This window comes from Oncorhynchus masou, unplaced genomic scaffold, assembly GCF_036934945.1.
Source record: "Oncorhynchus masou masou isolate Uvic2021 unplaced genomic scaffold, UVic_Omas_1.1 unplaced_scaffold_1510, whole genome shotgun sequence".
Lineage (NCBI taxonomy): Eukaryota > Metazoa > Chordata > Actinopteri > Salmoniformes > Salmonidae > Oncorhynchus > Oncorhynchus masou.
Genome location: NW_027005119.1, coordinates 95,746 through 122,239, shown reverse-complemented (window position 1 = coordinate 122,239; position 26,494 = coordinate 95,746). Strand labels below are relative to the sequence as shown.

General features: G+C 49.7%; 1 protein-coding gene across 1 annotated transcript; it reads right to left on the bottom strand.

The window, feature by feature from the left end:
• Positions 1-10: 10 nt before the first annotated feature.
• Positions 11-24,697, bottom strand: LOC135531093 (ethanolamine-phosphate cytidylyltransferase-like). Its single transcript, XM_064959216.1, has 14 exons — positions 24,380-24,697; positions 18,526-18,614; positions 18,344-18,392; positions 18,142-18,254; positions 17,382-17,533; positions 17,076-17,117; positions 14,863-15,001; positions 13,469-13,551; positions 4,771-4,848; positions 3,898-3,963; positions 3,202-3,267; positions 3,015-3,103; positions 1,171-2,543; positions 11-791 (listed from the first exon to the last, which is right to left on the bottom strand). The coding sequence occupies exons 1-13, from the start codon at positions 24,499-24,501 to the stop codon at positions 2,426-2,428; spliced, it is 1,206 nt and encodes a 401-aa protein (XP_064815288.1). The 5' UTR covers positions 24,502-24,697; the 3' UTR covers positions 11-791; positions 1,171-2,425.
• Positions 24,698-26,494: the final 1,797 nt, after the last annotated feature.

The window sequence follows — 26,494 nt, the reverse complement described above, 5'->3', positions numbered from 1 at the left end:
CCTCAGAAAATAATGGGTACAGCATTTTGTATTTTCTTGTCATTACCAGACAATGAATTGACAGATTTACAGAGCAACTTTAGAGGGGTGGAGCCACACAATATACATGCCCATTTGTTTTGGTATTCATCTCTCATTCGCACAAAAACAGTCTCTCACACACACTCCCTTTAAAACAGTCTCTCTCTCACACACACTCCCTTTAAAACAGTCTCTCTCTCACACACACACTCCCTTTAAAACAGTCTCTATCTCTCTCTCTCACACAGTTGACTCCCCAATCATTGTCCATTACTCTAAAAAATGTTTTAAATTAATTATCCACATAACACATTAAAAAGAAGAAAACATTGTCAGAGTCCTGAATCATCATGTTACATACAAGACAGAGGGCTGCATCTGAGATGGCTCCCTATATCAATACACTGTTTAAATGTATTGAAGAGATAGTGGACCGGACTCCAACCCATAGCGATGCGAAGGAGGTCATGCTGCTTGCTTAAAGAGCACCACCTTCCTCCTGAGTCAGCTCCTAGCGAGGCGCGAACCCAAGACCTCTGCCTCGAACACACGTGACAGGCCACCTGAAGAGTCGTAGCGGTCACGCCACAGAACAGCCAGTTATTCGACAGCGCAAGTGGGGACAATTCAGGCGGAGCAGCTACGCCAACTCTGGCATGTATGTGTTCTGGGGTCAGCGGCCGTAAGCGCAGGGCTGGGGTCAGCGGCCGTAAGGGCAGGGCTGGGGTCAGCGGCCGTAAGGGCAGGGCTGGGGTCAGCGGCCGTAAGGGCTGGGGTCAGGGCTGGGGGCTCAGCGGCCGTAAGGGCTGGGGTCAGCGGCCGTAGGGCTGGGGTCAGCGGCCGTAAGGGCAGGGCTGGGGTCAGCGGCCGTAAGCGCAGGGCTGGGGTCAGGGGGCTGGGGTCAGCGGCCGTAAGCGCAGGGCTGGGGTCAGCGGCCGTAAGCGCAGGGCTGGGGTCAGCGGCCGTGGGGTCAGCGGCCGTAGCGCAGGGCTGGGGTCAGCGGCCGTAAGGGCAGGGCTGGGGTCAGGGCTGGGGTCAGCGGCCGTAAGGGCAGGGCTGGGGTCAGGGCTGGGCTGGGGTCAGCGCTCAGGGCGGGGTCCGGCCGTAAGGGCTGGGGTCAGGCCTGGGGTCAGCGGCCGTTGGGGTGACCAGGGTCCATAGGCAATAGTGTGCCATTTGGTAGATCAGACTAGAAGGCACTACTAAATAGACAGTACACACACAACTACATAGACTTTCCTCTCTTCTTCACAAGTCTTTCAATGTTCTTTTTCATCAGTCACACTTCGGATTCTCTTCCTTTCTTTCTGCCTGAAAGTGGGATAAGATTTAACACAGTCCATTCCATTGACTCCACTCCAGACATTATTATGGGCCGTCCTCCCCTCAGCAGCCTCCACTGACAGGGGAAGAGGGTTATTTTTGTGTTCTCCTTAGGCGGTGAAGGAGAGGAGGTGTCTTGGTTAAAAAGTCTTTCTGCAGTTTGATCTGGTCTGATCCGGTTTGGGTGGAAACTCATTTCATGGAGGTCCTAGTGTCCGCTGGTTATTCCTTTCAGTTAAGACCTGGACAACCAGATGAGGGGAGTTCCTTACTAATTACTGACCTTAATTCAATCAATCAAGTACAAGGGAGGAGTGAAAACCCGCGGACACTCGGCCATCGGTGGAGTGAGTTTGTCCCGTTGTGGACTGGGGGGGGTAAAGCTGGTCTAGGACGGGCTAGCAGGCAATGCTTCACTAAAGGATGTGTATACAGTACATGTAGTAGGACTAGACTGGTTTGGGCTGGCTGGGTTCAGTCTGACCCGGTTCGGGTCGTGTTTGAACCATTTAGAACTGGTTAGGACAGGGGTTCCCAAAATATTTTGTTCCGTGACCCCATTTTGTCATTTTAAAAAAAAGGTGATGAAATCAACAGCCAATGTTTGGTTCTTAAACTGGGACTATAACCAACTATTACAAATCAGTTGACAGTACATTTGACAGTGTTTCAATATGAAGGATTGTTTGAAGTGACAAATGCATCAGAAAGGTATTGGGAAGATCAGAAGAGCATCAGCCAATCGTTTAGTTTGATCTGCTGAGTAGAAAATAACACCAGTGATTGTTGTTCTTCTGATTTTAGTGCCTGGTCTTGTCCACTCTGTTCTGAGGCTTCTGGGCATTGTGGAGGGAAACCGGAGATTAAACCGTTCAAAAGATAGGAAGAAAGAAAACCAAAACCGCTCTCACTATGACAACGGCATCTTGCAGCAACCGGAGGTTACTGACATAACCCCAGTTCTATGAACCAAACGCAATTAAAAAAAAAAAAGTTATTTCAGAGTTTCTCTAGTTTGAGAAACTCTGGTTTAGGATCAGTTTTGGGACAGCTGGGTCTGGTTTGAACTAGTTTGATCTGGTTACTGTGCTGCCTGGGCCGTGTCCCCGGCCTGCTCTCCCTCTGCCTGGCTTTTCATCGCCTCAAACACCGCAATCTCCTTGGCCTCTTTCTTCTGGTTCCTTGCCTCAAACTGCAGCCTGGAGAGAGACAATCAAACCAACTTCATTTGTATAGTGCATTTGGTACAATGTAACAATTCAATAATATCAAATAAGGAGGGAGAGAGGTTGGGAGAGGGGTGTGGAGGAGGTGGGGAGAGGGGTGTGGAGGAGGTGGGAGAGAGGGGTGTGGAGGAGGTGGGGAGAGGGGTGTGGAGGAGGTTGGGGAGAGGGGTGTGGAGGTGGTGGGGAGAGGGGTGTGGAGGAGGTGGGGAGAGGGGGTGTGGAGGAGGTGGGGAGAGGGGTGTGGAGGAGGTGGGGAGAGGGGTGTGGAGGAGGTGGGGAGAGGGGTGTGGAAGAGGTGGGGAGAGGGGTGTGGAGGAGGTGGGGAGAGGCGTGTGGAGGAGGTGGGGAGAGAGGGATGGAAAAATAACCAAATGAGTGAGAAAAAGATGAGGGACAAGGAGAGACAAAGGTAGACAGTGATAAATGGGTGAGAGAGGCCCTTACCGGTTCTTGATGATTCTCTGTACGATGTCATCGGTGGTCAAACCGTTACCACTGTCTACTGTACGGAAGATACCTCTCTTCTTAGGCTCCTGGGACACACACACACACACACGATAACATGCAATCACACAAAAAGACACACACACGAATACTGTAAAACAGACAGACACACACAGTCAGTACTCACAGCATAAGGGTCTGCAGTGTCCCTGTCAGGAAACACCTCCGTCTTCCCATGACACACCAGGTCCACCTACAAGAAGTGACATCATAGATCATGAGTATAGTCAATAGGATCAATTATATAACCTACATGATTTATCGTAAATATCTATGGTATAACAGGAAGTGACATGGTCAATTAACATATGATCAATAATATCTATGGTATAACAGGAAGTGACATGGTCAATTAAAATATGATCAATAATATCTATGGTATAACAGGAAGTGACATGGTCAATTAACATATGATCAATAATATCTATGGTATAACAGGAAGTGACATGGTCAATTAACATATGATCAATAATATCTATGGTATAACAGGAAGTGACATGGTCAATTAAAATAATATCTATGGTATAGGGGGAGCGAGGGGAGAGAGCAAGGGGGAGAGAGAGGGGAGAGAGCAAGGGGGAGAGAGCGAGAGGGGGAGTGAGGGGGAGAGGGGCGAGAAGGGGAGAGGGGGAGTGAGGGGGAGCGAGGGGGGGAGAGAGAGAGGGGAGCGCAGGAGAAAGGTCAGTTCACACAAACACATACCAGGTCATTGTACATGTTTCTCCCTAAGGGAGGCTATGCATGTTAGGAAAGACGTCTCTTCTCCCAGTCAAACAATACCACTGTTTCAATGTGTGTGTCTTCCTGTGTGTGTGTGCCTCACCTTGAAGTGGTCCAGCAGATCTTTACCCACAGCGTAGGGAGCCCCAATCACCACCTCTGATACATACTGGAGGAGAGAGAGAGAGGGGGAGAGATAATTAAACAAAAATAAATGAGTGAGTTGTGAGTGTTGTGTAATGGTTGTATTTAGGTCGAGGGTGACTATCAAAAGTCATTGAGTCATAGCTCTGTCACAGGACAGGGAGACAGTTTCAGGCTTTGTGTTAACTCTGAATGGTTATAGAATTGCGTAATCCGGTGTGTGTGTGTGTGTGTGTGTGTGTGTGTGTGTGTGTATATAGATACCCTTTGTGTGGTTTGAGTAATCCGGTGTGTGTGTGTGTGTGTATAGATACCCTTTGTGTGGTTTGAGTAATCGAGTGCCGTTTAGGATTACGATTTCATAAAACACATTCTCAAGACACGTCAACACACATTAAAAGATGTGAGATACACAAGCAGACGGTTTGATGTGAACACACACCGGGAGGACAGAGGATCTTTCTTCTGTAGCTGGTCTGATAAGAGCTGAATGGAGGAGAGAGCCTACCGTCCTTCAGTGTGTGTGTGTGGAAGGAGAACATTTCTCTCTAGGCAGAGCAGACAGCTTTAACTGTCTGTGACTATTGGGCCCATGGGGTTACAAAGAAGCTGTGTGTGTCTATGTTGGTGTTGGTGTCTGTGTGTGTGTGTGTTGGTGTGTCTTCGTGTGTGTGTCTGTTGGTGTGTCTGTGTCGTTGTGTTTCTGTGCTGGTGTGTGTCTGCGCGTGTGTTTGTGTTGATGTGTGTCTATGGGTGTGTGTCGGGGTGTGTGTTGGTGGGTGCCTGTGTGTCGGTGGGCGTCGGTGTGTGTTTAATGTGTGTATGTTCTCACCCTGCAGGCCAGGACACTCAGGGTTCTCTCGTGGATGTTCATGATTGGGTAGTTCTTCCCTTTGTAGCGATTCACTTCCTGGTTGACAGAAAAACACAACAACCAATGACAGGATATTTACTAGCTTTCGACCAATGTCAGGATATTTGACTAGTTCTCGACCAATGGCATGAGGCTTTATTGCAATGTGAAACAGGGGTATTGGTCCCATTTTGGTGTCTGTGAAAGCATGGGCAGCGGCATCGAGGGCATTTCCATTTCAAATCGTCTTCTTCTACTACTTATATGAGTTGGTAAACAATGTGAGCCCAGTTGACTACTTCGAAATGGTGAAAGTCCTCAATGCCCATGCTTTTGGCCACTACTGTTGTCTAAGTCTATGGGAGGTTACAAAGAAGTAGTTTAATATTGCCTCTAGACACTGATCTTAGGTCAGTTTCGTCATCCCCACTAACGGTGAACGTTAAGATTTGGCCCTTTTTTAAATGTATTTTTTAAAATCTGTTTTTGGTTAAAACCTGCTGACTTTTTTCCCCCCATGAAGATCGAGTTGAGCAAAGTCTCCTCCTGCTAGGATTGATCCGTCAGCATTCCATCACAACCGACCTTGGAACAGCGTCTAAAAGGAATAGGACGACCCCCACAGTCGAGGAGCAATGACAGAGTATTTATACTGGCTCTCGACCAATGGCAGCGTGTTTCATTGGAATGGAGTTGGGGAACACGAGCAGCGAGGCCCTCTGTAGCTTTTAGACATGTCAGTCCTTCATATAATGTAGTCAACTGGATCCACATGTTTCTCTGTAACAGTGTGTGTGTGTGTGTGTGTGTGTGTGTGTGTGTGTGCGTACCTGTGTGTGTGTCTGCGCGTACCACGGGCCTGTGTGTGTGTCTGCGCGTACCACGGGCCTGTGTGTGTGTGTCTGCGCGTACCACGGGCCTGTGTGTGTGTGTCTGCGCGTACCACGGGCCTGTGTGTGTGTGTGTGTCTGCGCGTACCACGGGCCTGTGTGTGTGTGTGTGTGTGTGCGCGTCCACGGGGGCCTGTGTGTGTGTGTCTGCGCGTACCACGGGCCTGTGTGTGTGTCTGCGCGTACCACGGGCCTGTGTGTGTGTGTGTGTCTGCGCGTACCACGGGCCTGTGTGTGTGTGTCTGCGCGTACCACGGGCCTGTGTGTGTGTCTGCGCGTACCACGGGCCTGTGTGTGTGTGTGTGTGTGTGTCTGTCTGCGTACCACGGGCCTGTGTGTGTGTGTGTCTGCGCGTACCACGGGCCTGTGTGTGTGTGTGTCTGCGCGTACCACGGGCCTGTGTGTGTGTGTGTGTGCGTACCACGGGCCTGTGTGTGAGAGAGAGCGGGACAGTGAAACACAGTCAGCACCCCCCCATCATGTCTACAGGGTTAGAAAACCACATTCACATAGATTCTGATGGGGTCAGCGTTTCAAATCAAATTAAATACAACAGGTGAAATGTTTACTTACAGGCCCCTAACCAACAGTGCAACCTTTAAGTAAAAAGTAGGTATTAGGTGAACAATAGATAGGTAAGGATATAAATACACAGTAAAAACACAGTGAATAATAACAGTAGAGGCTCTATACAGTAGAGGTTATATACAGTAGAGGCTACATACAGTAGAGGGGCTACATACAGTAGAGGCTACATACAGTAGAGGCTACATACAGTAGAGGGGCTCTATACAGTAGAGGGGCTCTATACAGTAGAGGGGCTCTATACAGTAGAGGGGCTCTATACAGTAGAGGGTCTACATACAGTAGAGGGTCTATACAGCAGAGGTTATATACAGTAGAGAGGCTACATACAGTAGAGGTTATAATACAGTAGAGGCTACATACAGTAGAGGCTACATACAGTAGAGGCTACATACAGTAGAGGCTACATACAGTAGAGGCTACATACAGTAGAGGGGCTCTATACAGTAGAGGGTCTACATACAGTAGAGGCTCTATACAGTAGAGGCTCTATACAGCAGAGGTTATATACAGTAGAGAGGCTACATACAGTAGAGGTTATAATACAGTAGAGGTTATAATACAGTAGAGGCTACATACAGTAGAGGCTACATACAGTAGAGGCTACATACAGTAGAGGGGCTCTATACAGTAGAGGGGCTCTATACAGTAGAGGGGCTCTATACAGTAGAGGGTCTACATACAGTAGAGGCTCTATACAGTAGAGGCTCTATACAGCAGAGGTTATATACAGTAGAGAGGCTACATACAGTAGAGGTTATAATACAGTAGAGGCTACATACAGTAGAGGCTACATACAGTAGAGGCTACATACAGTAGAGGCTACATACAGTAGAGAGGATATATACAGTAGAGGCTACATACAGTAGAGAGGATACATACAGTAGAGAGGATACATACAGTAGTGAGGCTACATACAGTAGAGTCTACATACAGTAGAGGCTACATACAGTAGAGGCTACATACAGTAGAGAGGATATATACAGTAGAGAGGCTACATACAGTAGTGAGGCTACATACAGTAGTGAGGCTACATACAGTAGTGAGGCTATATACAGTAGTGAGGCTACATACAGTAGTGAGGCGATTTACAATAGGGAGGCTACATACAGTAGAGAGGCTACATACAGTCGAGAGGCTACATACAGTCGAGAGGCTACATACAGTCGAGAGGCTACATACAGTCGAGAGGCTACATACAGTCGAGAGGCTACATACAGTCGAGAGGCCACAAGGTCTGCCATGAGAGGTGACTGTATAGTTCCCCTAAGGAAAAGCACCTTTAGTAAATCTGCATTCTCTGTAAGAGCTTCCCATGTCTGGAATACACTGCCATCAGACACGCATAACTGCACCACATATCACACTTTCACAAAATGCTTGAAGACATGGCTAAAGGTCAATCAGATTTGTGAACATGGTCCCTAGCTTTGTGTTGCCGCTTTTCATGTTGTCTGTTGTCTGTAGCTTGTGAGGTGTGGAAACACTTTGTTGCTTTTATGTATTTGGTCTTGCTGCTTTTTGCTCTATGTTGCTCTGTCTGTATGCTATGTCTTGCTTGTCCTATGTTGCTCTGTCTGTATACTATGTCTTGCTTGTCCTATGTTGCTATGTCTTGCTTGTTCTATGTTGCTATTGTCTATATTGTAATTGTTTTTAATAACCTGCCCAGAGACTGCGGTTGAAAATGAGCCGGCTGGCTGAAACTACATACAGTAGCACTTTTACTGAAACGTTGATTAATGTGCACTGTCCCTGTAAAAATAAAAATAAACTCAAACAGTAGGGAGGCTACATACAGTAGTGAGGCAATATACAGTAGTGAGGCTACATACAATAGAGGCTAAATACAGTAGGGAGGCTATATACAGTAGAGGCTACATACAGTAGAGATACAGTAGCTACATACAGTAGAGAGGCTACATACAGTAGAGAGGCTACATACAGTAGAGAGGCTACATACAGTAGAGAGGCTACATACAGTAGGGAGGCTACATACAGTAGGGCTACATACAGGCTACATACAGTAGTAGAGAGGCTACATACAGTAGAGAGGCTACATACAGTAGAGAGGCTACATACAGTAGAGGGCTAGTAGCTACATACAGTAGAGAGGCTACAAACAGTTGAGGGCTACATACAGTAGAGAGGCTACATACAGTAGAGGTTATATACAGTAGAGGTTATATACAGTAGCTACATACAGAGGCTATACTTACAGGCACCAGGTTAGTCGGGCTGATTGAGGTAGTATGTACATGTCGGTATGGTTAAAGTGACTATGCATATATGATAAACAGAGTAGCAGCAGTGATAAAGTAGGGGGTTGGGGGGCTACGGACACAATGTATATAGTGGGGGTAGACGGACACAATGTATATAGTGGGGGGACATACAGTAGACACAATGTATATAGTGGGGGGACGGACACAATGTATATAGTGGGGGGCTACGGACACAATGTATATAGTGGGGGAGAGGCTCCATACAGTAGACACAATGTATATAGTGGGGGTAGACGGACACATATGTATATAGTGGGGGGGACATGTATATATGTATATAGTGGGGGGACGGACACAATGTATATAGTGGGGAGGACACAATGTATATAGTGGGGGGGACGGACACAATGTATATAGTGGGGGCGGACACAATGTATATAGTGGGGGGGGGACGGACACAATGTATATAGTGGGGGACACAATGATATAGTTGGGGGGGACACACAATGTATATAGTGGGGGACGGACACAATGTATATAGTGGGGGGGGACACAATGTATATAGTGGGGGGACGGACACAATGTATATAGTGGGGGGACGGACACAATGTATATAGTGGGGGGGGGGACACAATGTATATAGTGGGGGGACGGACACAATGTATATAGTGGGGGACGGACACAATGTATATAGTGGGGGGACGGACACAATGTATATAGTGGGGGGACGGACACAATGTATATAGTGGGGGACGGACACAATGTATATAGTGGGGGGACGGACACAATGTATATAGTGGGGGGACGGACACAATGTATATAGTGGGGGGACGGACACAATGTATATAGTGGGGGGACGGACACAATGTATATAGTGGGGGGACGGACACAATGTATATAGTGGGGGGACGGACACAATGTATATAGTGGGGGACGGACACAATGTATATAGTGGGGGGACGGACACAATGTATATAGACACAATGTATATAGTGGGGGGACGGACACAGTGTATATAGTGGGGGGACGGACACAATGTATATAGTGGGGGGACGGACACAATGTATATAGTGGGGGGACGGACACAATGTATATAGTGGGGGGACGGACACAATGTATATAGTGGGGGACGGACACAATGTATATAGTGGGTATATAGTGGGGGGACGGACACAATGTATATAGTGGGGGACGGACACAATGTATATAGTGGGGGGGGACGGACACAATGTATATAGTGGGGGGACACAATGTATATAGTGGGGGGGACGGACACAATGTATATAGTGGGGGACGGACACAATGTATATAGTGGGGGGGGGACACAATGTATATAGTGGGGGGGACACAATGTATATAGTGGGGGGGGACACAATGTATATAGTGGGGGGGGACACAATGTATATAGTGGGGGGGGGACGGACACAATGTATATAGTGGGGGACGGACACAATGTATATAGTGGGGGACGGACACAATGTATATAGTGGGGGGTGGGGGGTACGGACACAATGTATATAGTGGGGGGGGACACAATGTATATAGTGGGGGGACGGACACAATGTATATAGTGGGGGGACGGACACAATGTATATAGTGGGGGGGGGGACACAATGTATATAGTGGGGGACGGACACAATGTATATAGTGGGGGGGGGGGACACAATGTATATAGTGGGGGGACGGACACAATGTATATAGTGGGGGGACGGACACAATGTATATAGTGGGGGGGGACACAATGTATATAGTGGGGGACACAATGTATATAGTGGGGGGGACACACAATGTATATAGTGGGGGGGGACACAATGTGTATATAGTGGGGGGGGGGGACACAATGTATATAGTGGGGGGGGGGACACAATGTATATAGTGGGGGGACGGACACAATGTATATAGTGGGGGGGGGGGACACAATGTATATAGTGGGGGGGGACACAATGTATATAGTGGGGGGGGACACAATGTATATAGTGGGGGGGGGACACAATGTATATAGTGGGGGGACGGACACAATGTATATAGTGGGGGGGGACACAGTGTATATAGTGGGGGGGGGACACAATGTATATAGTGGGGGGGGACACAATGTATATAGTGGGGGGACACAATGTACACAGTGTATATAGTGGGGGGGGGGACACAATGTATATAGTGGGGGGGGACACAGTGTATATAGTGGGGGGGGACACAATGTATATAGTGGTGGGGGGGGGGGGACACAATGTATATAGTGGGGGGGGGACACAATGTATATAGTGGGGGGGACGGACACAATGTATATAGTGGGGGGGGGACACAATGTATATAGTGGGGGGACGGACACAATGTATATAGTGGGGGGGGACGGACACAATGTATATAGTGGGGGGGGACGGACACAATGTATATAGTGGGGGGGGACGGACACAATGTATATAGTGGGGGGTATATAGTGGGGGGGGGACACAATGTATATAGTGGGGGTGGGGGGACACAATGTATATAGACACAATGTATATAGTGGGGGACGGACACAATGTATATAGTGGTGGGGGGGACACACAATGTATATAGTGGGGGGGACGGACACAATGTATATAGTGGGGGGACGGACACAATGTATATAGTGGGGGGACGGACACAATGTATATAGTGGGGGGACGGACACAATGTATATAGTGGGGGGGACGGACACAATGTATATAGTGGGGGGGGGACGGGTATATAGTGGGGGGGGACGGACACAATGTATATAGTGGGGGGGGACGGACACAATGTATATAGTGGGGGGACGGACACAATGTATATAGTGGGGGGGGACGGACACAATGTATATAGTGGGGGGACACAATGTATATAGTGGGGGACGGACACAATGTATATAGTGGGGGGGACGGACACAATGTATATAGTGGGGGGACGGACACAATGTATATAGTGGGGGGACGGACACAATGTATATAGTGGGGGGACGGACACAATGTATATAGTGGGGGGACACAATGGACACAATGTATATAGTGGGGGGACGGACACAATGTATATAGTGGGGGGGGACGGACACAATGTATATAGTGGGGGGACACACAATGTATATAGTGGGGGGGGACACAATGTGTATAGTGGGGGGGGACGGACACAATGTGGGGACGGACACAATGTATATAGTGGGGGGACGGACACAATGTATATAGTGGGGGGGGACACAATGTATATAGTGGGGGGACGGACACAATGTATATAGTGGGGGGACGGACACAATGTATATAGTGGGGGGGACACAATGTATATAGTGGGGGGACACAATGTATATAGTGGGGGGGGGACACAATGTATATAGTGGGGGGGGACACAATGTATATAGTGGGGGGGACACAATGTATATAGTGGGGGGGGGACAATGTATATAGTGGGGGGACACAATGGTGGGGGGACACAATGTATATAGTGGGGGGACGGACACAATGTATATAGTGGGGGGACACAATGTATATAGTGGGGGGACACAATGTATATAGTGGGGGGACCGTATATAGTCCGGGTCGCCATTTCATTTCCTCAGGAGTCTTGTGGCTTGGGGGTAAAAACTGTCGAGAAGCCTTTTGGTCCTAGACCTGCCATGCGGTAGTAGAGAGAACAGTCTATGACTGGGGTGGCCGGGGTCTTTGACCATTTTTAGGACCTTCTTCTGACACCGCCTGGTGTAGAGGTCCTGGATGGCAGGCAGCTTAGCCCCAGTGATGTACTGGGTTGTTTGCACTACTCTCTGTCGTGCCTTGCGGTCGGAGGCCCAGCAGTTGCCATACCAGGCAGTGATGCAACCAGTCAGGATGCTCTCAATGGTGCAGCTGTAGAAGTTTTCGAGGATCTGAGGACCCATGACAAATCTTTTTAGTTTCCTGAGGGGGAAAAGATTTTGTCGTACCCTCTTCACGACTGTCTTGGTGCGTTTGGACCATGTTAGTTTGTTGGTGATGTGGACACCGAGTAACCTGCTCCACTACAGCCCCGTCGATGAGAATGGGGACGTGCTCGGCCCTCCTTTTCCTGTAGTCCACAATCATCTCCTTAGTCTTGATCACGTTGAGGGATAGGTTGTTATTCTGGCACCACCCGGCCACGTCTCCGACCTCCTCCCTATAGGCTGTCTCGTCGCGGTTGGTGATCAGGCCTACCACTGTTGTGTCATCTGCAAACTTAATGGTGGTGTTGGGAGTCGTACCTGGCCACGCAGTAGTGGGTGAACAGGGAGTACAGGAGGTGGTATGCAAATTGGAGTGGGTCTAGGGTTTCTGGGATAATGGTGTTGATGTGAGCCATTTACCAGCCTTTCAAAGCACTTCATGGCTACGGAGGTGAGTGCTACAGGTCTGTAGTCATTTCGGCAGGTTGCCTTAGTGTTCTTTGGCACAGGGGCTATGGTGGTCTGCTTGAAACATGTTGGTATTACAGACTCAATCAGGGACATGTTTTAAAATGTCAGTGAAGACACCTGCCAGTTGGTCAGCACATGGCCGGAGCACATAATCAGTCTGGCCCGGCGCCTTTGTGAATGTTGAATTGTTTAAAGGTCTTACTCACGTCGGCTATGGAGAGCGTGATCACACAGTCGTCCAGAACAGCTGATGCTCTCATGCATGCCTCAGTATTGCTTGCCTCGAAGCGAGCGTAGAAGTGATTTAGCTCGTCTGGTAGGCTCGTGTCACTGGGGCAGCTCGCGGCTGTGCTTCCCTTAGTAGTCTGTAATAGTTTGCAAGCCCTGCCACATAAGTCGAGCGTCGGAGCCAGTGTGGTACGATTCAATCTTAGCCCTGTATTGTTGCTTGGTCTGTTTGATGGTTCGTCGGAGGGCATAGCAAGATTTCAAAAAATTCCGGGTTCGAGTCCGCATCTTGAAAGCGGCAACTCTACCCTTTAGCTCAGTGCAAATGTTGACTGAATCTGATGGGGTCAGCATTTTCTGAACGTGTGTGTGTGTGTGTGTGTACATACCTGGTCAAAGTGCAGTCCCACGATGACGTAAGGCCTCTCAGACTGTTTGTAGACCGTCTCCAGGAAGTCAACATGACCAATGTCTGACGGGGAGGAGTGGTCAAGGTAATAACACACACACACAACAGAGAGACAACTACCTTTGTCTCTGTCTTTCTCACAGACACACAACCACCCTTGGTCTCTCTCACAGACACACAACCACCATGTGTCTCTCTCTCTCTCTCTCTCTGACACACAACCACCATGTGTCTGTCTCTCTCTCACAGACACACAACCACCATGTGTCTGTCTCTCTCTCAGACACACAACCACCATGTGTCTGTCTCTCTCTCAGACACACAGACCACCATGTGTCTGTCTCTCTCTCTCTCTCTCTCTCTCTCACAGACACACCACCACCATGTGTCTGTCTCTCTCACAGACACACAACCACCATGTGTCTGTCTCTCTCACAGACACACAACCACCATGTGTCTCTCTCTCTCACACAGACACACCACCACCATGTGTCTGTCTCTCTCACAGACACACAACCACCATGTCTCTCTCTCTCTCTCACAGACACACAACCACCATTTGTCTGTCTCTCTCTCACAGACAGACACAACCACCATGTGTCTGTCTCTCTCACAGACACACAACCACCATGTGTCTGTCTCTCTCACAGACACACAACCACCATGTGTCTGTCTCTCTCTGTCTCTCTCTCTCACAGACACACAACCACCATGTGTCTGTCTCTCTCACAGACACACAACCACCATGTGTCTGTCTCTCTCTCTCTCACAGACACACAACCACCATGTGTCTGTCTCTCTCAGACACACACAACCACCCTGTGTCTCTCACAGACACACAACCACCATGTGTCTGTCTCTCTCACAGACACACACACAACCACCATGTGTCTGTCTCTCTCACAGACACACAACCACCATGTGTCTGTCTCTCTCACAGACACAACCACCATGTGTCTCTCACACAGGCACACAACCACCATGTGTCTGTCTGTGTCTCTCACAGACACACAACCACCATGTGTCTGTCACAGACACACAACCACCATGTGTCTCTCACAGACACACAACCACCATGTCTCTGTCACACAACCACCATGTTTCTGTCTCTCTCACAGACACACAACCACCATGTCTCTGTCTCTCTCACAGACACACAACCACCATGTCTCTGTCTCTCTCACAGACACACAACCACCATGTGTCTGTCTCTCTCTCAGACACACAACCACCATGTGTCTGTCTCTCTCAGACACACAACCACCATGTGTCTCTCTCTCTCACAGACACACAACCACCCTGTGTCTCTCTCTCACAGACACACAACCACCCTGTGTCTGTCTCTCTCTCAGACACAGCGGTACATAAGGATACGGAAGAGGTCGAAGGCCCCGGCTACGTAGATGATGGTGTCCCCAGGTTGGGCCTCCTGTCCTGAGGCAAACTGGATGATCTTCTGGGAGGTCTGGAGGAACTGGGACACTCCTGTCCATGGACTGTGGCCCTTAGGACCCTGGGGAGACAAAACACTATTATAGTCATAACCTCGAACCCTCATCTAAACCTAACACAAACCTAATATAAACCTATCCCAACTCCTGTCCACGGACTGTGGCCCGTAATTATGGGGAGACAAAACACTATTATAGTCATAACCCTCATCTAAACCTAACACAAACCTAATATAAACCTATCCCAACTCCTGTCCACAGACTGTGGCCCTTAGGACCCTGGGGAGAACATGGAGGGAGGAGAGAGGGAAGGGCCCGTTCTAAACCCTAAACTCAAAGACCCAGCCATCTCATAGTAGTTGGAAAGCCTGAGGCCATCTCATAGTAGTCACTCCTCAGAGACCCAGCCATCTCATAGTAGTTGGAAAGCCTGAGGAGAGTCACTCCTCAGAGACCCAGCCATCTCATAGTGGTTGGAAAGCCTGAGGAAGTCACTCCTCAGAGACCCAGCCATCTCATAGTGGTTGGAAAGTTGGAGACCCAGCCATCTCATAGTGGTTGGAAAGCCTGAGGAAGTCACTCCTCAGAGACCCAGCCATCTCATAGAAAGCCTGAGGAAGTCACTCCTCAGAGACCCAGCCATCTCATAGTGGTTGGAAAGCCTGAGGAAGTCACTCCTCAGAGACCCAGCCATCTCATAGTAGTTGGAAAGCCTGAGGAAGTCACTCCTCAGAGACCCAGCCATCTCATAGTGGTTGGAAAGCCTGAGGAAGTCACTCCTCAGAGACCCAGCCATCTCATAGTGTTGGAAAGCCTTCACTCCGGAGACCCAGCTCCTCAGAGACCCAGCCATCTCATAGTGGTTGGAAAGCCTGAGGGAGTCACTCCTCAGAGACCCAGCCATCTCATAGTAGTTGGAAAGCCTGAGGGAGTCACTCCCCAGCCATCTCATAGTGGTTGGAAAGCCTGAGGAAGTCACTCCTCAGAGACCATCTCATAGTAGTTGGAAAGCCTGAGGGAGTCACTCCTCAGAGACCCAGCCATCTCATAGTGGTTGGAAAGCCTGACCTCCTCAGCCATCATCTCATAGTGGTTGGAAAGCCTGAGGGAGTCACTCCTCAGAGATCCAGCCATCTCATAGTGGTTGGAAAGCCTGAGGAGTCACTCCTCAGAGACCAGCCATCTCATAGTGGTTGGAAAGCCTGAGGGAGTCACTCCTCAGAGACCCAGCCATCTCATAGTAGTTGGAAAGCCTGAGGGAGTCACTCCTCAGAGACCCAGCCATCTCATAGTAGTTGGAAAGCCTGAGGGAGTCCTCCTCAGAGACCCAGCCATCTCATAGTAGTTGGAAAGCCTGAGGAGTCACTCCTCAGAGACCCAGCCATCTCATAGTGGTTGGAAAGCCATCACTCCTCAGAGATAGCCATCTCATAGTGTTGGAAAGCCTGAGGAAGTCACTCCTCAGAGACCCAGCCATCTCATAGTAGTTGGAAAGCCTGAGTCACTCCTCAGAAGCCATCTCATAGTGGTTGGAAAGCCTCACTCTCAGAGATCCAGCCATCTCATAGTGGTTGGAAAGCCTCCGAGGAGTCACTCCTCAGAGACCCAGCCATCTCATAGTGGTTGGAAAGCCTGAGGAAGTCACTCCTCCCCAGCCATCTCAGTGGTTGGAAAGCCTGATCCAGCCATCTCATAGTGGTTGGAAAGCCTGAGGGAGTCACTCCTCAGAGACCCAGCCATCTCATAGTGGTTGGAAAGCCTGAGGGAGTCACTCCTCAGAGACCCAGCCATCTCATAGTGGTTGGAAAGCCTGAGGGAGTCACTCCTCAGAGACCCAGCCATCTCATAGTGGTTGGAAAGCCTGAGGGAGTCACTCCGCAGAAAGCAGGCTCACGTGGATGTTCCAAAGAGACGTTTTGTTAAAAAAAATAAAAAATAAAAATCGGACTTAACTTTCTGAACATTCCATCTGAATCCACTACAGTACTATTTTCACTGAGATGTACAGCACACCGTGGTTGTCCTGGTTGTCCTGAGCAGGGGAACAGCGCCCCCTTGTGTTCAGAAGAATCCACAACCACAGAGTGTTGTCATCTCCACTTCCTCTCCAGAATATATTTGAATAGTAATATTTACCTTCCCAAAGTTGTCCGTGTGCTGTTGGTAGTCTGAGTTGTCCTGTAAACCGACAGAGGAAGAGAGAGTTGTGCTTGAGGTCAGTCCTGTGTGATTTCTGAGATTACAACAGTGTGAGCCACAGGAGGTTGGTGACACCTTAATTGGGGAGGATGGGCTGGAGCAGAATGAATGGAATGTGTTTAATACCCTTCCCTCCGTTCCAACCTTTAGTATGAACCGTCCTCCCCTCACCAGCCTCCCCTGCTGTAGGCACACACACTACGGTACTGTAGGGTCAGTGTGCACTCTGTGTGTGGTACTCACGATGTTACTGTGGTGGGTTTTAGTCATGAGCAGCATGCGGCCCACCAGGTCTGTGGTGGAGACCCCCTGGGTGCGTCTACACTCCCGGTACCGGCCCTCTCTCTTCACCTCCGCATACGTGTCCTTACCGTCCACCGTCAGAGTGATGTCATCTAAGGTACACAAGGACAACGTTGTCGTTCGTTTTCTGACATCAGCCCAGCATGATAGAATCCCACCTCTGACACTGTTCTGCCTCTACCACTGCTGCCTGGAATGCACATTCTCAACTGTCTAAATAAACACAGAAATATGGAAGGAGGAGGAGTCCCTGTTCTCCTTTAAAAAAGTAACAAAACGATCTGTCAGGGCCCCCTCCCCTTACCTCCCGCTCCCTCCCCTTACCTCCCGCTCGCTCCCCTTACCTCCCGCTCCCTCCCCCTACCTCCCGCTCCCTCCCCTTACCTCCTGCTTCCTGCTCCCCCCCTTACCTCTTGCGCCCTCCCCTCTCGCCCGCTCCCCTCCCTCTCGCCCGCTCCCCTCCCTCCCGCCCGCTCCCCTCCCGCCCGCTCCCCTCCCTCCCACTCCCCACCGCTCCCCTCCCGCCCGCTCCCCTCCCCTTACCTCCCGCTCCCTCCCGCTCCCCTCCCCTTACCTCCCGCTCCCCTCCCCTTACCTCCTGCCCCCTCTCCTTACCTCCCGCTCCCTCCCTCCCTTTACCTCACTTCCCTTATCTTCAAACCCTGCTCCCCTCCCCTTACCTCCCGCTCCCTCCCCTTACCTCCGTGGACGCAGAAGTCACTGTTGTATTTGTCCAGTGTGTCCAGTGTGGTGACATAGGGAGCACCCTCTACGATCTCATCCACCCACTTGATAGCCCGCACCATCTTATACCTACAACACCATACCACAACTTTATTGTCCATTCACATACCTAAACTTTATTGTCCATTGACATAAATGAAATGCAGTGATTTTCTTACCTCTCTGCCTGGGTGAAGACGGGAGGACCCTTGTGCTTCGAGATCTCTTCTGCAGGGAGAGAGGGAAGGGACTGTATATTACTGTGGTGTAGTGGAGGGGAACAGAGAGGCAAGTGAAGAAACAGACAGTGAGATACTTATGATTAATGTGCGTGTCCCCGTGTGTGTGTCTGTGTGTTCACCATCTGTATGTACTCCAACGATGAGGTAATCTCCCATGGCCTTAGCCTGTCTCAGCTGGTTGGAGTGGCCGTAGTGCACCATGTCATAACTACAGGACAGGGAGAGAGAGCATGATGTCATTAACGTGGGACAGACAGTGTGTGTAAAACTGAGCTGGTCTAAGGGAGGGGCGAGTGTTTTAATGAGAAGCTGCTCTATACTTGGCATCTGTATCCAGTGGTGGGTGGTTGCCTCCCTCCCTCCCTCCTTCACTCCCTGCCTGCCCTCCCTCCCTCCTTCACTCCCTGCCTGCCTGCCTGCCTGCCTCCTTCACTCCCTGCCTGCCTGTCTGCCTCCTTCACTCCCTCCCTGCCTGCCTGCCTCCTTCACTCTCTGCCTGCCTGCCTGTCTGCCACCTTCACTCCCTCCCTGCCTGCCTGCCTGCCTGCCTCCTTCACTCCCTCCCTGCCTGCCTCCTTCACTCCCTCCCTGCCTGCCTGCCTCCTTCACTCCCTGCCTGCCTGCCTCCTTCACTCCCTCCCTGCCAGCCTCCTTCACTCCCTCCCTGCCAGCCTGCCTGCCTCCTTCACTCCCTCCCTGCCTGCCTGCCTGCCTCCTTCACTCCCTCCCTGCCTGCCTGCCTGCCTCCTTCACTCCCTCCCTGCCTGCCTCCTTCACTCCCTGCCTGGCTGCCTCCTTCACTCCCTCCCTGCCTGCCTCCTTCACTCCCTGCCTGCCTGCCTCCTTCACTCCCTCCCTGCCAGCCTCCTTCACTCCCTCCCTGCCAGCCTGCCTGCCTCCTTCACTCCCTCCCTGCCTGCCTGCCTGCCTCCTTCACTCCCTGCCTGCCTGCCTCCTTCACTCCCTCCCTGCCTGCCTCCTTCACTCCCTGCCTGCCTGCCTCCTTCACTCCTTCACTCCCTGCCTGCCTGCCTCCTTCACTCCCTGCCTGCCTGCCTCCTTCACTCCCTGCCTGCCTGCCTCCTTCACTCCCTGCCTGCCTGCCTCCTTCACTCCCTGCCTGCCTGCCTCATCCACTCCCTCCCTGCCTGCCTCCTTCACTCCCTCCCTGCCTGCCTCCTTCACTCCCTCCCTGCCTGCCTCCTTCACTCCCTCCCTGCCTGCCTCCTTCACTCCCTCCCTGCCTGCCTCCTTCACTCCCTCCCTGCCTGCCTCCTTCACTCCCTCCCTGCCTGCCTCCTTCACTCCCTCCCTGCCTGCCTCCTTCACTCCCTCCCTGCTTCACTCCCTCCCTGCCCGCCTGCTTCACTCCCTGCCTGGTTGCCTGCCCGCCCTCCCTGCCCTCCCTCCCTCCCTGCCTGCCTGCCTGCCCTCCCCTCCCTGCCTCCCTCCCTCCCCTCCCTCCCTCCATGCCCCTCCCCTCCCTCCCTCCCTCCCTGCATGCCCCTCCCTGCCTCCCCTCCCTCCCTCCCTGCATGCCCCTCCCTGCCTGCCTGCCCTCCCCTCCCTCCATGCCCCTCCCTGCCTCCCCTCCCTCCCTCCCTGCATGCCCCTCCCTGCCTGCCCTCCCCTCCCTCCCTGGCCTCCCCTGCCTGCCTGGCCTCCCCTCCCTGCCTGCCCTGCCCTCCCCTCCCTCCCTTGCCTGCCTGCCCTCCCCTCCCTCTCTCCCTGCATGCCCCTCCCTAACTGCCCTCCCTCCCCTCCTCCCTGCCTGCCCTCCCCTCCCTCATGGAATAGATACGGAGGAACCTCTCTGTCCTTCCACACAGCAAACCCATCACCCCACACAACCCTACATTCTGCTCCGTCCTCCTTCTGTCCTACCGTCACATGATTACCAGCCATGGTAGGATTTACACTAAACACAACAAGTTACGTTTCTCAAGTTAGGATTCAGCCCGAGGAAAGTACAATGTGTGTATCTGGCAGTACGCGTGTCATGCTCTCTCTGTAATGTGTGTATCTGGCAGTACGCGTGTCATTCTCTCTCTGTCATGTGTGTGTGTGTGTGTAAGTACTGATTCCTCTCTGTAATTAACCCCAGGATTCCCATGGGAATTATCCCTGAGGTGTAACCAAGACGACAGTATCCCAGGCTAAGACCAGGAGACAGGCAGATCAACTGGGGACTCCCAACAACTCTCCTTTACACTGCCACTATAGTACAGAGAGCCTGCCTCTGATAGGTCTGTCCTATCCACATAACTTGCTGGGTTTTGGCCAAACAGCCACTCCCCCTAATTCATTCCACTATGTAAAGAAATCATTACGAGTGCACTCTGTAGGAAATAGGGTGCCATTTGGGACATAGTACGCTGTAACACATTACAGTGCTTCTGTTTTATTTTGATGTACTCTATCACTCATCTCTCGCTCTCTCCCACTTTCTTTCCCTCTCCCTGCTCCCCTAAAAGACCCCTCTGCTACACCCTAAAAGACCCCCGCTACCCCCTAAAAGACCCCCCTGCTATAAACACTGCTCTCACACAGACACAGATACTCTGCCCTCGTGGTACCCAGACAGAAAGCTAGTTTGTGATAGCTTGTTTTGACATGGCAGTCCAGAATAGTGGGTATAACTAAACAACCGTCTGTCTGTGTACATAGTGATTAAGTATTAATTAAGTAGCTAACCTGCTTCCCCCTAAAAGACCACCCTGCTACCCCCTAAAAAGACCACCCTGCTACCCCCTAAAAAGACCACCCTGCTACCCCCTAAAAAGACCACCCTGCTACCCCCTAAAAAGACCACCCTGCTACCCCCTAAAAAGACCACCCTGCTACCCCCTAAAAAGACCACCCTGCTACCCCCTAAAAAGACCACCCTGCTACCCCCTAAAAGACCACCCTGCTACCCCCTAAAAGACCCCAACAAGACCCCTCTGCCACCCCCATGCTGTATCTGTCACTGGACGACATGTTCACTATGTTGGTTAGCTATTAATACTTAATCACTATGTAAACAGACAGACGGTTGGTTAGTTATTTATACCATGTCAAAACAAGCTATCACAAACTAGCTTTCTGTCTGGGTACCACGAGGGCAGAGTGTCTGTGTCTGTGTGAGAGCAGTGTTTATAGCTATGCCACCACCAGTCACAAGGTGAGAACGGGGAGGTGGGAGTCGGTCGGCTCTCGCCTCAAGTAAACTCAGCATGACCACGTCAGCGACCCAAATGCTACTCTGTACCCTACATGATGCACTACATTTAACCAGAGCCTTATGGGCCCTGGGCAAAAGTAGTGCCCTATAAAGGGAATAGGGTTCCGTTTGGGACACTACCCCATAAAATGCTATTTAGTATTACACTAAGTGCACAACAGGGCTCTGATCAAAAGAGGTGCCCTTGGTCAAAAGAAGTGCACAACATAGGCTGCCATTTTGGACACATCCCATGATGAGCACAATGCAGGCTGTGGGTACTAGGTGGTGTGGATGGGCGGGAGTGAGAGACCTGTTTGAGAACTCTTCAAAATGCATCCTTCCTTCCTCCTCCCCCTCCCCTTCTTCTTCTTCTTTGAAAGAGCCTAATCACTGATCTGGTGTCTGTTCATAGGTGAAAGCAATGTAGTAGAATCCTTTACTTTGCCCTCTCCAGTCGTGTTGAATCAGTGATAGTCAGCCAGGGTGGTATTTCCTATTGATTTAGTGCACACCGTATGGGTTTGAAACAAAACAAGCACATTTCTTTACGGGACAAGTTGACTTAATGAATATAACCTAGGTAAAGTATTTGAACCAAGCCAGAGCAAGGGCATCAGAGCGTGTTATTGGCCTTGGCTAATAACTTACTCTCCTGACTCCTCTCTAATCCACAGGGAGACAAAGGTTACTGCAGGTCATTCTCCATCTGGCAGACCGCAGCATCGATCACAGAGCTTCTACCTCATCCTTATCAAGGGAGGAAGAAGGTGCCCCGAGTGTAGACGTTGATCTTTCGGTCATTTTGGCATTTCCCCCATGAATGGTTAAGGTTAGGATTAGGGAGATGATCCTAGATCTGTAGCTCGGGGAAACGTCACCCAGGAAGGAGCCTTATCAGGGATTCATGGATTTTACAAACTTCAATAAAGGCCTATTAGCTACTAATAAAATGGTATTTGTCACATGCACCGAATAAAACAGGTGTTGACGTCACCTGATGCCAAGCTACTGCTGAAAGTAAACACCTCATGGTCAACTGAGAAGGCTGGACTTTGGACTGGCTTGCCAACTGGGTTGGGTAGCTAGCTATGTCACTCTGCACATTGTCCTATGACAACAAATCAAGCGTTGCAACATACAGTAGTGCTGCCATGACAACAGCCTTCGTCCCACTGGGCTCCTCATCATGTTTACAGTTAGTAAAATACAGTTATTATAAACGTAATAAGAGGTATTAGTTTGGGCTAGTCTGTATACCTTTCTATAGCATGAAATTGATATCAAGTAGCTAAAACAGTGACTTTCAGATCAATCAACAAATGAATGACCGTTCTTCCGGCCTACCAACTGTTGCCAGCCAACTACTGTACAGGGGAGCTGTATATGAGAAAGGCTGTAGCCATACACATAGCTAGAACTGATATGGTCTATGGTTGTAGACAACTAGACTGGTGCCAGCCAACTACTGTACAGGGGAGCTGTATATGAGAAAGGCTGTAGTCATACACATAGCTAGAACTGATATGGTCTATGGTTGTAGACAACTAGACTGGTGCCAGTCTGTTTCTGCTCCTCAGGGAAGTGTCAAGCACAAACCGATTTGGGACCAGGCTAATTGTTAGCTAGCAGCAAGTCAGCAACTGCACTGTACCAAGTTATTTCCAAAATTTAAAAAATACAAATTGTAAGCTTTATTTAACGAGGCAAGTCAGTTAAGAACAAATTCTTATTTACAATGACGGCCTTTTTATTTAATTTTTATATTTCACCAGGTAGGCCAGTTGAGAACAAGTTCTCATTTACAACTGCGACCTGGCCAAGATAAAGCAAAGCAGTGCGACACAAACAACAACACAGAGTTACACATGGAGTAAACAAACATACAGTAGAAAACAAAAGTCTATATGCAATGTGAGCAAATGAGATAAGATAGGTAAGGCAATAAGTAGGCGAAACAATTACTATACAGCAATTAAACACTGGAGTGATAGATGTGGAGAAGATGAATGTGCAAGTAGAGATACTGGGGTGCAAAGGAGAACCGGGGAACAGTGGGTTAACTGCCTTGTTCAGAGGCAGAACGACAGATGTTTACCTTGTCAACTCAGGGATTTTCGATCCAACAACCTTACCACTGGGCTACCTGCCTCCCCAATATCCATACATCACAGTGACAGCCAAGGTTACGTAACATCTTACCTAAACCGCATTTAGCAAACCATGTGCACAGAAACTTAAGTCTAGCTGAGATCATTCCGTTCCTACTGGTCGACACGGGCAGGCTGCTAAATGCGGTTTAGGTAGGATGATCACATTCACAACCCCTCTCTCAGAAAGGTAGCAACGGAAACAGTATAGCTGGCTAGTAGGTACTGTAGTTATCTGACTTTAGGGGTATTTGTGATTGAAATCACAAAATAATGACATTAGTACACACTTTTGTTTGGCCATGCAGCAACACTCAAGTTCATGTTTACAAAGTAGAAAAAATACCTGGTTAGCCAGTTTGTGTGAAGCTGAATGTAACGATGTGCCGTTATATCTAGCGTAGTGGTTATAATCAACAGTTGATCAACCAAAATGTAACCAAATTGTTGGTAAAGCTACGCTAACAGTTAGTTACTAACCTAGCTACTTAAATTGCCGAGGTTACTATACACACAACAGACCACCAAACATGATATAAACCTTTTTCGCAGCTAGGCAACGTTGTACATGTAGCTAATATAAGTAGCTAGCTGGGCAGGAGGCGTAGTTACACGACTTACCAGCCATCACACCACACCCGGACAGAGCGCTTCCTCTTCTCTGGGCTGCAAGCCAAGTCTCCCTGCTTAGCACCGCTCTCTATCCCCTGCTCACTCGATGTGTGGTGCCCGTTCTTGATCATGTTGATAAAATAATATTACAACTCTGAGCTAAAACCACACAAGAATAAAATAATGCCGTTAAAAGTCAAGTTAAAATGACGGGTTGGGTGATCTCATCCCCCGGTTTAACGTAAGAATGAACCCGCCGGTAGGACAACGCCTCCTTTGGCGTGGAAATCGCGTCATGGTCGAACCATGACTACTCCTTGGTAGCGGCCATGCTGCTGGCTGCGTAAAAACTCACATCACGTGATTACGCAAACCCGCACAACGTAGATTTAGGGTGTGTTCGTGAATTCAATCTCGAGTGCCGGGGTGCGCTCAGGGCGTTCTTAAACCCAGAGCGTTTCGCGGAGTCGGGTTGATCTGAGCGTTTTAACCTCACAACGGCAGTCAAGCACCCAAGCTAACCGGCTAGCTACTTCCTGGCACAAATGAGAGAACATTTTACTCGTCCTAGCAGAGCTGGTTAGGCTTATTTCATTTTATCCAGGTGGTTGGTGATTGTAACTGTGCTGCTGGCCACAATTTAATTAGCTTTTTTTTGCCGACGTTTACTTACTGACACCAGCCATCTTCAACAGATGTTGAGCTTTAGTAAATGCATCAGTTATCAAATCAAATCAAATTTTATTTGTCACATACACATGGTTAGCAGATGTTAATGCGAGTGTAGCGAAATGCTTGTGCTTCTAGTTCAGACAATGCAGTAATAACCAACAAGTAATCTAACTAACAATTCCAAAACTACTGTCTTATACGCACAAGTATAAGGGGATAAAGAATATGTACATAAAGATATATGAATGAGTGATGGTACAGAGCAGCATAGGCAAGATACAGTAGATGGTATCGAGTACAGTATATACATATGAGATGAGTATATAAACAAAGTGGCATAGTTAAAGTGGCTAGTGATACATGTAAAGATGCAGTAGATGATATAGAGTACAGTATATTTGTATACATATGAGATGAATAATGTAGGGTATGTAAACATTATATTAGGTAGCATTGTTTAAAGTGGCTAGTGATATATTTTACATAATTTCCCATCAATTCCCATTATTAAAGTGGCTGGAGTTAGTCAGTGTGTTGGCAGCAGCCACTCAATGTTAGTGGTTACTGTTTAACAGTTTGATGGCCTTGAGATAGAAGCTGTTTTTCAGTCTCTCGGTCCCAGCTTTGATGCACCTGTACTGACCTCGCCTTCTGGATGATAGCGGGGTGAACAGGCAGTGGCTCGGGTGGGTGTTGTCCTTGATGATCTTTATGGCCTTCCTGTAACATCGGGTGGTGTAGGTGTCCTGGAGGGCAGGTATTTTGCCCCCGGTGATGCGTTGTGCAGACCTCACTACCCTCTGGAGAGCCTTACGGTTGTGGGCGGAGCAGTTGCCGTACCAGGCGGTGATACAGCCCGCCAGGATGCTCTCGATTGTGCATCTGTAGAAGTTTGTGAGTGCTTTTGGTGACAAGCCAAATTTCTTCAGCTCCTTAGGTTGAAGAGGCGCTGCTGCGCCTTCTTCACGATGCTGTCTGTGTGGGTGGACCAATTCAGTTTGTCTGTGATGTGTATGCCGAGGAACTTAAAACTTACTACCCTCTCCACTACCGTTCCATCGATGTGGATAGGGGGGTGTTCCCTCTGCTGTTTCCTGAAGTCCACAATCATCTCCTTAGTTTTATTGACGTTGAGTGTGAGGTTATTTTCCTGACACCACACTCCGAGGGCCCTCACCTCCTCCCTGTAGGCCGTCTCGTCGTTGTTGGTAATCAAGCCTACCACTGTTGTGTCATCCGTAAGCTTGATGATTGAGTTGGAGGCGTGCGTGGCCACGCAGTCGTGGGTGAACAGGGAGTACAGGAGAGGGCTCAGAACGCACCCTTGTGGGGCCCCAGTGTTGAGGATCAGCGGGGTGGAGATGTTGTTGCCTACCCTCACCACCTGGGGGCGGCCCGTCAGGAAGTCCAGTACCCAGTTGCACAGGGCGGGGTCGAGACCCAGGGTTATTC